The sequence below is a fragment of the Netta rufina genome (assembly GCF_964035555.1).
Source record: "Netta rufina genome assembly, chromosome: 23".
In the NCBI taxonomy this organism is placed as follows: domain Eukaryota; kingdom Metazoa; phylum Chordata; class Aves; order Anseriformes; family Anatidae; genus Netta; species Netta rufina.
In genome coordinates this window covers 401,944-414,613 of record NC_140147.1, presented here as the reverse complement: position 1 = coordinate 414,613, position 12,670 = coordinate 401,944, and the positions used below count along the sequence as shown (strand labels likewise).

The 12,670-nt window shown below is 44.5% G+C and overlaps 1 protein-coding gene across 1 annotated transcript; it reads right to left on the bottom strand.

The window, feature by feature from the left end:
- Positions 1-304: 304 nt before the first annotated feature.
- Positions 305-12,466, bottom strand: STPG1 (sperm tail PG-rich repeat containing 1; the record flags this gene model as incomplete). The annotated part of the gene is made up of 8 exons (XM_084300576.1): positions 305-444; positions 3,290-3,480; positions 4,925-5,090; positions 5,788-5,899; positions 8,595-8,768; positions 9,534-9,635; positions 11,816-11,919; positions 12,439-12,466. The coding sequence occupies 8 exons, from the start codon at positions 12,464-12,466 to the stop codon at positions 368-370; spliced, it is 954 nt and encodes a 317-aa protein (XP_084156702.1). The 3' UTR covers positions 305-367.
- Positions 12,467-12,670: the final 204 nt, after the last annotated feature.

The window sequence follows — 12,670 nt, the reverse complement described above, 5'->3', positions numbered from 1 at the left end:
CACTGCCCTTTTCACATATTTCAACCCTAATAAAAAAGGACTCTCCAGCCAGGGCAATGTCTCCTATGGGCACGGTCAGTTTCCACCACCTATTTTTTGGTTTATCAGATGATAGCACCAAGAGGAGTTTTTCTGCAACTCTCAATAATTGTAGTAATTATTCAACACAAAGAAAATTGGAAGCTTTTATGTCAGCTTTAGCTAATATCTTCCATTACACAGCACCAAGTACCACCAATTAGCTGCTGGACTATCAGCCAGCCAACCACGGCAGGCTGAGTACAGCACTGTGAGTTAGCATGCACTTTGCAGAGTTTGAAAGAAGTCCTGTTCGAGGAGCTTTGCTCTGGTGTCTGGGTTCCGCTGCTCACAGCACTGGGACCCACTTCTGATCATAGTTGTAGATGAAGGAATACTTCCCAAGTGCTCTGGGTGAATAAGCACCTGCAAAGACAGATATGCATTAATGAAAAAAAAAAAAAAAAAAAGAGAGAGAGAGAGAAACATAGCAGTGTGTGAGCTGAATTTTGCAAGAGCTCTGGTATCCACAGTGCTGGGTGGAGGGCTCTGCTGTTCAGCTGTACAAATAACACCCGGTTTCTATGTCTTTATTCATGCTTATTCATTCCTTGCATCATCAACCAAGCAGCTGAGGATCTTGGTGTGTGGTGTGATTCTCCATTGCTATGAAGGGCAAAACAGCATCCTGTGTTTTGTTAAAACACCCACACATCACGTTTGGAGATTCCCTGGCACCGTGTTGGATATCGGAAAGGATCAAAGACACAGGAAACTGAAACTGTTTCACATCTGTTTCACAATGTGTAAAGTTGTAATGAAGTCACTGAGGGGTCCCCTCCACTCTGCTTTTTCACATTTTTCCTGAAAAATTCCTTGGATTTGTATAAAATTTCTGATTTATGAGAAAGGTACTAAAATCCTCAGCCTGTGTGAATGACCTGGTATCTTCTGTAAAGTGTCTCTGGCCATAGAATTAAAATTTTGTGCTAACATTTGGTGTACTTTGGGGTAGCTTTAGTATGTTGAAGGTTGTCTTGACTGTAAATTTAACTGTGACTCCAATGTAAGGGATTACCCAGATTTCCTGAAACACTGAGCCACTGGCTCCAAAGGAGCCCAGGCATCAACAACTGGTGAATAACCAGCCTTTATTAAAGTTGTTGCTTTTTATCAGCTACCAGCTGATTTAGTTCTGATGTATTTTACACCTTCCTCTAGTTCTATTCCTTGTGGTCTAGTGCTGAATATTTCTGTACGTGTATTTCTGTGGGAAGGGCTTAAGTCACCTCTAATCTCATGACTTGGAGTTTTGATCCTGTGGAATTTTCTTCCCCACTTTTCAAACTGGGCTAGAAAGAAGATGCGTGTGTGTTTTGTTGTTGTTCTTGTGGTGTTTGTTTGTTTTTTCCTAACAACAAAGAGAAGACTGCATGCATGGTTATGCGATGCTGGTGTATCCTTGTCCTTTTCATGCACTAACATGGTATTGCATAGGTTTCTAATCAATTTGGCATGAAGGACTGATGAAAATGACAGATGGCATTTCTTCACCATCTGCAGAAGGTATTTGTAGTACATTCCCTCCCTCTTTGATTAACTTGGTAACCATCCTCAGTAATTTTGGGCCAGATTTTCAGCGTAAATAAACTGGCCTAGCTCTGTACCTTTAACTGAGACAGACTAATTTACTCTGGCTGGGGATCTTGTCCTAGCTTAGTCAGCAGAACAGCTCTCAGGGAGCTGGCATGTTGACACAGTACCTTGCAAGTCCGGGATATGATCTGGATGGAGCTCCAGTAAAGCCCATTACCCCAGTTAGTGCTGCCTCAAGAGCCCTGGAGAGAATAATGCAACCAGCATGTTCTCTTGCTCTCTGTGGATGGTACAAATTCTGTATCTAGGAACGTTCATATGTTAGTAGTAACAGCAGTATTACTATTGACTGCTTTTCCAGTCCTTTGGTAACCACCTAGAAGAACTTCAGAATCTTAGAAGAAATAAACAGGGCAAGAAGTATGAGTCTTAACTGAAAAAAAAAAAATAATGTTATTCATGCCTAGAAACAATCAGCCAACGGGATACGTTCCACCAGGGCCGAGCTGAGCTCCACCTCCGCCCCATGACTAGCTCCCTGCCTGTATATGAAAGAACTGCTCTGCACAAGGAGACTGCAGCAGGATTTGTCCCTGTATCTGCCTCCCTTATCAGCGCTAATGGCAGAGGGTCAAAATTCGGGCATGCTTCCTGGTGCAAGCTGTCCCTTTGCCATTGAGGAACAGCTCCCACTGCAAGCACTGCTGGCAGGGTTGAGGCAGGGCCCACCGGTCCTGGCTGGACAGACTGGTGGCAATTGTGCCCATGCATGTTGCTGGATGTCAGCCTGGCGTGTTTAACCCATTCCTCAATGGCAGTGTGTCCCTCCTACCCCTTCACCATATGTTTCCTGATTACAAGCTACTGGGCATGTTTCTTTTCTTGTTTTACTCAAGTTTAGATCAGGAAAATTCTGGCAAATCCTTCTGAGGACAGAACAGCCGGAGGGTTATAAAACTAAAGACACTGTGCTGAGGTGCTGCGTAACGTTACTCTCTAGCTGGGGCATGGAGGCTTTCTCAAGAGGATGTTGTTTCTTTCCTGTTCTCCTGTTCCAAGTGCTCTTCTCTTCCAATTGAACAGCAAAGTGTTGCAGGTGAAATTTGTGTTGCACCAACAGCCAGAATTATGAGATTATGTGGTAGTTTTACACACGCACTGTAAGTCACAGAACCTGTTTGTCAAATACACTGACAGACAGCTGGTGATATTTTAATGGCCTTTACTTTGAAAACATGAATTTTTCTATCTTGCCTTTAAAAAATAATATTGTAAAATATGGAACAGCAAGTTGGTTATAGCGCTGGTAGTCAGGAATCTAGTCCTACTTTGGCCATGTTGCTGTTGTGCAATAGAGATCAATTTAGCCCAGATTTTCAATACTAGACAAGTGAAAGGTAGCAGGGGACACTATGCTCTGATCTAGAAAGGATTTAGCTGCTTGGTGGTCATCATAAACCTACAGTCACAATATCCAAAAGATCCTATGTGACACGTACTACTGAGTAAGGTGCCTTTCAGAAATGGTGTGTGTCTACATGCCTTTGAAGGTGGAGTCTCCAATTTCTGTGCTTTGTTTCCTTCCTGTTGAATGGGCAATAGTGCTGTTTAGTCACATCTGTAGGCTTCACATCTCTAGCACTGAGAAGTACTTCAGAATAATTCTTATTTTTACCTGGTCCGGGGAACCCTTCCTGTGATCCACCCCCCATCCATCGCTCCGTGTTTGAGACAAACACAGCACTTGAGCAATTCTGCTTTAGAGAGCCTCTATAATCCACGAGGTTGTACTGCCCAGGTCCAGGAAAAGGTGGATCTTTACAAGGTGGGATTGCTGGAGCACAGAGTGTCAAGCAGAATTTCTGTCTGTCAAGAGAGAAGAGGCTTAAGAAGCTCGTCCCATAGTGGTGGAGTTTTGTCACAAAATAAAAGCTGTTGTTTCTGTCAGGTGCCCAGGAGAGGTCAGTGCTTAATCCTCCTAAACCAAAACCTCTGGGGAAAATTATCTAGGAGGAAAAAAAAAAAAAAAAAAGGTCCAATTTCAATGCTATAGTCAGCCTGCTTTATTTACTGTGAAATACAAAGACTTGTCACTGGTCCAGCTTCTGCAGAGACCTAGCTGCTCCAGAGTAAGCCAGCACTGAAGGCAAAGCAACAATGCCAAATAACTCCAACTGGGAGTTCCTCCCATTCTCTCCCACTGATTGAAACAGGAGAGGGCGCAGGCTGTAACCCCAGCAGCTGGGTGTGAAGTGTTTTTGTGTCTTCTGATGGTACAGACTGGCAATCTTCTCTCCTCATATTTAATTTGCCCTTCCCTCTAGCCCTCTGTCCTTATCAAATGCCACTTGGCATTGCTTCCCTCTCAGCCTACAGCTTCCCACTCTTTATATAAAACCCCTGCTAAAAGATACAGCTGCTGAGAGATGTAGTAGATACACCTGTTGAGTAAGGAGCGCTGTGGGCCTTCTCATGTTCTCATTCTTTTCCATGGTCAGGAATTTATTGTTGATCTTAATCTTAGGCCAGGCAAAGTCACTGCATGGTGACAATAAATTTACTTGAACAATTTGCTGATAGGCAGATTTATTTGCCTTCTCATAAGGATATGAAGGGGAAGGAGTTTCCTTTCATGCCTTTAATCCCTTTGAAACAAGTGGTAGGATGGGATAGGTGGGAACGGCAGTTCTGGCTTGAAGGAAGTACTTGAGAGTTTTATTAAGCCTCCTTTCAGCTCTGCTTCCCACCATAGCAGGGGCTAGCAAAATGCCCACAATTTACCCCGTAGGTTGTCTGAGATGCTGTACTGCTGTGAGCAACCCTCAGTGTTCCTGCTCAGTGGTTCCTGGATTCGACCCTTTATGCCTAGTGTTACTCTGGGGGTGAGTTTAGGCACTGGCAATGCAAAAGAAGCAAAGCCTCGTGCTTAAAATCCCTGTCTGGGCTACAAGAGCTGAAGGAACCTTTTCCAGACCATGTGTGCTTTGGCTTCTTGCTCTGTAAAATGGGGGTAAGATATTACCCCTACATCATAAGGGTGGTGCAGTATTTAATTACTGTTTGTAAATGTCTGAGAGATCATATGATAAAGGTACCTCTGATACACTGCTCCAGGATGTTATCAGCCCACACTCCCCTTCAAGGCAATGCTCTGTAACACTTCCATCTCTGAGCTAGTTCCTGTAAATCTGTGGCAATAACTGGCCAAATTGGAGCGGGTGATATAGTAGGATACTGTGGGATCACTCTGCTGTCTGACCTTGTTTCAGATGTTGCATGGAAGTAGCATGTCTTCCAGAGCTGGACTTACTTGAAAGGAGTTTTCTTTGCTTCCCTGGTGGGTTTATATGGCTGATAGATTGTGGGCTCTGCAGTAATTCTGTCTGTCCTTGTCAGGCGGGAGGTCTTTGACTTGAAGCAAGATGTTATACCCTTGGGTGACACCCTGGTGAAGGAATCATTGATGTTGTAGTCACCTACAAAACAAACAGGAAAGAAATATAAACACCAAACATGGCTGCAACACTGGTGCTGAGAAATGAGAGTGCAACAGTCAGTGAATGTAACAGAAGGAAAAAGAACCGGTATAACAGGACTGTGTGGGGAAATCAATTCTGGATTTGGGAAGTGCTATCCTGGGCAGAGCTTATTTCGAGGGACACTGATAAGGCAACACCAAACTTTGTCTTGAGCATAGGCACAAATGGAGACATTAGCAATTTTAAAGAATCAAACAGGAGGAGAACTTGCACGTGATATACCTTTGCATGATATGTGCCCTCATGTTCTGGGTCTTAAACCTCAACAGGCTATGGGCCAGGAGTAGGCTTCTTTTGCAGCTAGAGTACCATGCAGCTTGGTACATTATATGCTAACGTGGCTTCTCCAGGAACCTCTGGCATCTACACAAGAGTTGCAGGGTTTTTAGTGATTCCTTAAGGCTACTCAAAACTGTCAGGATGGTTTCTGGAATGTTGTCTCAGCAGAGACTCAATGGGATCAAGCCATAGCACTTGGAAGGGAGGCACACTGGTGTTCTGACACCTGCTCAAATCTCATATGCCTTGAAAAGCTCAGAGTGACCTGAATTGATGTGCAGTGGTGCTCTGCACGCTGACGGAACAGAACCAAAATCACCAGCAACATCTTTCTTCCAGCTCAAGGCTCACATACATGGAGAAGGCCATTTTCCAATTTTTTCCAAATTTAATCCTCTTGTGGTTCGCGACACAAACACTGCATGGGCAGAAACATTGTTGCTTTGCTTGCAGAAATCCGTAGATGTCTGTTTCAGAAAAAAGAAAAAGGGCTTGTTAATGTCTTTAATTGACCTAACATGTGGGTAATTACCAACGAAGGAAAACCCACATTTAAAATCCAGTTGTCTCCATCGTGAATGATTCTAATGATGCAACTGTAGGCGGAATTAGGACCAAAATATCAGAGTGCTTACCAATTGTAGGTAGGTCTCTTTGTGACAGTCCAGCATGTAAGGGTTGCATTTACACGCACACACTGAGGACATGAAACTCGTGCAGAAAATGTGGCTTTTGGCTTTAATTGCTATCTCCAGACTTCTCCAATGTCAGCTTTAAGTGTCTTGTTTGGATCAAGCTGCTGACAGCCCAGAATTTGAGGTGGCACTGCCAAGACACTAAAAGCCACCTGCAAGACAGCCCCTGGAAAGTGCTGCAGTGAATAGGGGCTGTCTCTGTGGCTGTCACTGCTGGGACTGCAGTGTGGGCTGGTGGCCTTAAACTAAGCACAACTTGAAGAATCTGCACTTCAGTTCATTCAAGCCTGCAGATAATGCTGGAGTGGTTGTGCCTTCCAGCAGCTTGCACCAAGCTTGGTGTGCAGCACTGCAGTTCTACTGCTAGCAGTCCCCACGCTAATTAACTCGGACAGAGGTGCCAAAAGTCCCTGGGGGAGGAGGTCATGATGCTCTCGTGGAGCACTCAGCTATTTGCCACACTCGCTGCCCAGGTACACACAGCAGCTCTTGTACAGAATATACAAAGGAACACATTTAATCCACAGCTCCTAAGGAGCTCACACTCAAAGACAGAATTGGTCACAGAGCTGAAGATAGCTTTGAGGACAACTTAGGATACTGTTTTCTTGTTGCTCACTCATTTTCCCCAGAACATTTGTCAATTTTCATCTGTAACCACCTTAAAAACAGATCCTCCAGTTCCTAGACAAAAGTTCCTTTTTGCCTAAGAGCAGTGGCCGCATAAAGAGAGCAGGATCTGGCCTTCTTTTTCTTCTCAGATGTCTCTTTGTCTATAGTCATAAATTATCAGACACTGCCATCTTTTAAATAGATAGTTTCCTGTTCTGCTTCTTGTAGGTTAGATAGTATCTCCTACAGTAAATCATGAGTCAGTGATTAATTCAAGAAGGCCGTTCCCAGAAGCAAATTCTTACAATGTTAAAAATAATATGATGTGAATCCATTATACTATGATATAGAAAATAATTATGGCCTGCAAACTAGTTTAATCAACCTAGAACATGCCGGGGCAGATACTCAGCTGAAGTGAGTCATCATAAGAAAGTTCACAGTCTTAGTGTATAGGTTGTACGAGCGAACATGATTACTCCATGTCAGCTGAGTCTCAGTAACTCTGTACGTGTGCTCTTTGCACACCCAAATTGTGAGGCAAGACATGTTTGTTTAAGACACCTTTGCTGATGTTTAAACTGTATCAAATTACTTTATAAAAGCATGAATTGCTTCAGGAACATGCATGCAGCCAGTTAAGATGTCTCCAGCTGATGAGTAGCAATTTATTAAGCTCATTACATCGTGTCGTGTTCATTCTGCCTTAAAAAGCTATGCGATGTCATCAAATGTTATGGAGAGTCAACATATTCTGCCTCAATCACAGTGGATGTATCCTGCATCAAAATATGATTTGAAAGGGAAAAGTTCAGTAGGAAATGGCTACAATGTAGAGATTCTGTGCAGAAAAAAAAATCTCTCTAAAGAATAACAAAATCGAAAAGTAAATATGGTTAAAGCAGGACAACACTGAAAGGACAAAAAAGTCCATTAGCTGAGTGCATATTATTATAAACTATCTGACAGTTGTTAATAACACTTTGTGTTTTGTTATCATCTTCCATATCTCAAAACACACTCTGAATTCCTGTGGACTAAGGCTTGCAACATGCCAGTGAAGCCTGGTCACTGTGGCATGGGTGGGGAGCATCAGGCATGGAACAGTTAAGTGACTTACACACGGGTGAATCAGGAGGAGGTTCAGGAACTGAACCTGAGGGCTAGGTCCTCAGCTGATATAAACTGGCACAGCTCCACAGCAAGTGGAAGGGCACAGCCAATTACATTAGTTCAACATACTCAAACCTGATTCCCAGCTCTGAGGTTGAACCTCAAAACCCAGTACCTGTTAAAGATGTAGAATTCACCTGCCTTGAGCTTCTTGGCAGAAGTTCCCTGTAGCCAACCAACAGAGGCTAGAGTTCTAGGATGAAAACTCACGGGACGTGGTGGGGTCTTCCAGTATCAAAGCCAGTAATGTTGCAAGGAGGGCAGAGGCTGCCACCATCCCAGGGTCAGGGATGTATTTTTCCTCCCTTGGTATTGAAAAGTTACTGCCTGACGTGTGCTCATTTCACAACACCTTGGGGTACACCTGCAGCATGGTCAGAGGTGAGATGGCAGATCGTGCAGAGATACCTGAGCTAGGTTCATGCTCATTCGTTTAAATACTGAGTGCAGTGGAACAGACCTCAGAGCCATCAGGCACAGGACAAGTATTTAATGGTATTTAATGCAAAGCTCTGGGCTGTTACAGCTACCTTGAGAGCTGTACGTAAACTAGCTCAGTTACAGCTAGTTGCTGTGTTTTATGGAACTTCATAGCATCACCTGGAACATCAAAGTGACTTCACCAGCATTAAGTTAGCTGTGCCTTGCTGCCTGCCTTGTCTTCCCTTCCAAATCTCCTTACATGGTATTGATTGGGGGCTGGAGTAGGGATTTTCTCAGTCTTCCTAGAAATAGGTTGTTGAAACACACTGGAGTTTCCCATGCTAAAGTCTCGTCTGGACTGAAAATACGATAGGATGTTATAGGCATTTGCAGCTGGAAAGCTGGAGATTTTCTTGTGTGCAGTGCGTGGAACCTGGAAAGGAAGGGAGAAAGGAAATTGTCAGTAGCTGAGCTGAAAAGAAATTGTGAAATGACTGAGGCCTGGATTTACCAAATGTAATTTTTAAGGACAAATCACCTCTATCATTTTAAAATAGCAGAAACTTTGGTATACAGTACTCACAGTTGCAAGTTCTGTGAGATTAAATGGGAATGAGAATGACTTTTTCAAGTAATAAGCGTTGCTGATTTCTTCTTTTGGGGGGCACATGCTCATCAGCTGGCAAAATAAACTTTTTTTTTTTAAGTCTTGTGTTAGAGAGAACAGATCGTGAAATTATTCACTTTAACTATGAATTTCAGGTAGCCTAGTACAACGCTCTCAATGAGTCCACAAAGCATGTGTGTATGTATCCTCCTTTACACTTTTGTAAGTTAACAACAGCTCTGCCAATTTGGTTTGAAAAGGTGTAAAAGGACCACCTCTGGGTGAGACTGAGCAGAAAAAAATTCAGCCCCATTGGAAACTGAATTTAAAAGAGAACAAAAGATGAAAAAGCAGCTTAGAATAGCCGTTGGACTTCCACTTTAATTATAACTCTGTCTGATGACAGTGAAAAATGATTTTCCTTCTTGGCTGGATTTTAGAAACATCCCCAGTACAACCCTAAATAGACACTGCAGACAGGCAACAAAGTAGCTTACAGACCAGATCCACAGTCCACTGAAGTCACTACAAAGGGACTATGTGATTTTAGCAGCTTTGGAAATCAGTCTGAAATAAAATGCTTCCTCTTACCAGTGAAGGAAAGTATCCAGTTCCTTTCTTTGACAACGAAGGGCTGTTGATCTCTGGAGACTGATGAGTGACATTATAGAATCCTGGGCCTGGATTTTCACTCTAGCAAGAGAAGTACCACACACATTGACCAAGCTGTATTGATCACCTCTCTCTTGGGGCAAAGGCAATGAAATACAGGCATAGGCTCATACTGATGCTAATGGGACAGCTCCTTTCCCTAGTACCTCATCTTTCTGCCACATACTTGAGGCTCTCCAAATTGTGCTCCATGGAGAAGATGGTTGTGCTGAGGGAAGCAAGTTTGGTTCAATTTGCTAGAACCATCTATTAAATGTGCAGTGGGTTTCCAAAGCAGATGATAAAAAAAAAAAACCTGCATCTGCAAGCTCAATTACCTGGTGTTGCCCAGGCTTGGCTGCTCCTGCTGACCAGCCTGCTGAGGCTTGGATGGAATCCCATGCTCAACCCTGCCCCATAAAGGGGAGTTACTACTCTGACAGCACGTTCGTGATTAGCACCTTCCAGGACAGCACGTGTCAGGGAACCAACTACAGAGCCCTTCTCCCATCCACTGCATCTAGCTCTGGTTTGGCATGCACATCATCACGTCAGTGTTGTTGAAAGTAATTGGAGATTAGACATCTACACACCCTTGGAAATTTAGCTCCTGCTACCGTGACTGCACACCTCTGTGTCCTTTGAATACTTTGAACTATATTCTGGTAAATATAAGGGAGGATTTAGCTGTGTGGTAAATCCACCAGAAATGCCTTCCAAACTCCAGTGTTCAGGCACCTGTGGGGCTGTGTGAATACAGTGGTAAACTGGCACAGTTACAAAAGTGGGTCAACTCACTTGGTAATTATTCCAGGTCAGGTACTAAGAAGCAAATAAGCTCTCTACATTGCCTACATTACAGGTGGGTAAACTTCGTGTACTGCTAAACTTCATTTATCCCTGACTACCCTGCTAAAGGAATGTGCTCCAAAATGGCTTGTGCTGAAGAGAACACAATCAAGCACTGGTGGAGGAAAATAAGTCAGTAACTGCAAAAAGGTCTAGCATTAAGCGACCTAATGCTTCCCCTCCCCTACCTAGCACAGTAACTCTTCTCTAGGGTAAAGCTTAAGAAAGAATCAGCCAAGCCCTTGTATAGCTTGTGGTTTGGCTTCCTGCCTGCTCTGCCCTTCAAGCAGGAAATTCTCAAAGGGAAGGGAGTGCTTTGTGAAGCTACCTTAAGACTCTGCCTCTTCTCTTTTACTCAGAACTTAGCATCAGGTCATCTGGAACTCCTGGAAGCTGACCAGACAGACTGATGGCGCCTACTTAAGGTATTTAAGCAACTTCTCTACCTTGATCATTTTCCCTCATCTTTTGTCCTTTACGTCCTTGATTGCTGTTATTCAGTCCCGAGATAATATGTTCCTGATATCACTGAGATGGGAGAGACAAGCAAGGAGGAAGAGATCAAAGGAGGGAGAAGAAAGAGAAGATGCCAAAGGCAAAAGAAGAAAGAGGGAAGAAGACAAATACTTCCAAGATTTACCTACTTTACATACCTGGCACCCAAAGCTTCAGAAATTCAGAATATACTTAGTTTTCAGAGTTCTGGTGTTACAACATAGTCACCAGACCACAGGAAACAGTCAGCGGGGGCCATGGGCATCCTCTTTCCACCAGCAGAGGATGTAGCTTGAAAGCTGCATCCAGAAAGCCCAGGAGGCCCATGGCACCTCTGAGTGTTGGCCAGACTTGAAAAGAAACCTTGCACAGCGCAGGCTGGGAAAACAGCATGGTTTTAACGTATCTTTCTGCTTCCCTCTGCTGGCCAGATAACATATACCAATGTAGTTCCTACAAATCAGGGGTCAGGGTGGAGTGTCCGAAGAGAGAAGGGGTCATATTCTCCTACCATTATACAAGTGTTAAGTCTACTGATTTCTTTAAATTTGCTCCTGAATTTCACAATACATGCAAGATATATGTTTGTGTCCATGAGGGTTCAAGACTGGAAAAGGGACCAGGGACAAAGCTGGGTGGGAGAGATGTAGGGAGATGGTAAGGACAAGGGTGATGTATGTGCAGTAATTTTAAGGTTTAAATTAGTAACACTGCTTTACCATTTACTTCATACTGTTAAGAGTTGTGATTAAAAAACAAATTTAACAACCATATTCTAGACTTAGTTCCTTATTCGCCATATTTTTAGTTGCAGTTTAGTGTTTAGTTTTTAGTTTTTTATTATGAGGACATGAACTTCAAACATTTTTGTTACTCACCTGGTTATACTGAAATCGCTTTGATTGAGAATTAAATCCCTTTTTTTCTGAGTTTGATATTACCTTATCATGGTGCTTATAAGGACTGGAGGAAATCTGGAAACCTAGAAGGAACAGCCAATGGTAACAAAATTCTGAATATGAAGATACAGGAAGAATGTAACTACAACACCAGTTTTCTTTTTAAATAGGATGTAGAACTTAGGGGCACATCTAACATTAACGGTGCGTACAAGCCAAGAAACCAGCTGTCATTTCTGCATTTATTTAAAAAGCAAAGTGAAGAAAAAAGAAAAAAAAAAAAAACACACTTTGAAGCACTAGTGCTGATAAACGGACTTGACGGGTGACTCAGTGCTGTTTAGGGTGGTGAAGCCACGGGGCGAGCTCTGGGCTTGGAGGCGGGTGGCGGGGGGGCAGGGGGCGGGTGGTGAGGGACAGGGGGCGGGTGGCGGCCTGGTGGCAGTTGCCGTGCCGGGAGCCAGGCGCAGGGCGCGGTGCCGGCCCGGGCGTCCCCAGGAGGGAAGCGGGGCCCTGAGGCCTGCCGGCGGCCGGGCCCTCCGCGCTCCCGGCGCTCCCCTCGCGTCGGCCTCGGGAGCGCCCCGTGCCCCCCCTCACCGTACCTCGAGCTCCGCCGGTGCGGCCGCCCATGGCGCACCCGGCCCCGCCCCGCGGCCACCGGCACCGCGCAGGGGAAGCCCCCCCACCCCCCCCTCACGGTTATAACGGCCCGCCCAGCTCTCCTCCAATCGGCGGGCCTGTTCCTTCGAGCCCTCCGGCAGGCACCCAATGGCAGGCGAGCTCTCAGAACCGCCCTCCGCGCGGCTGCTTAAGGTGGCTCGGGGCCGGCCCCTC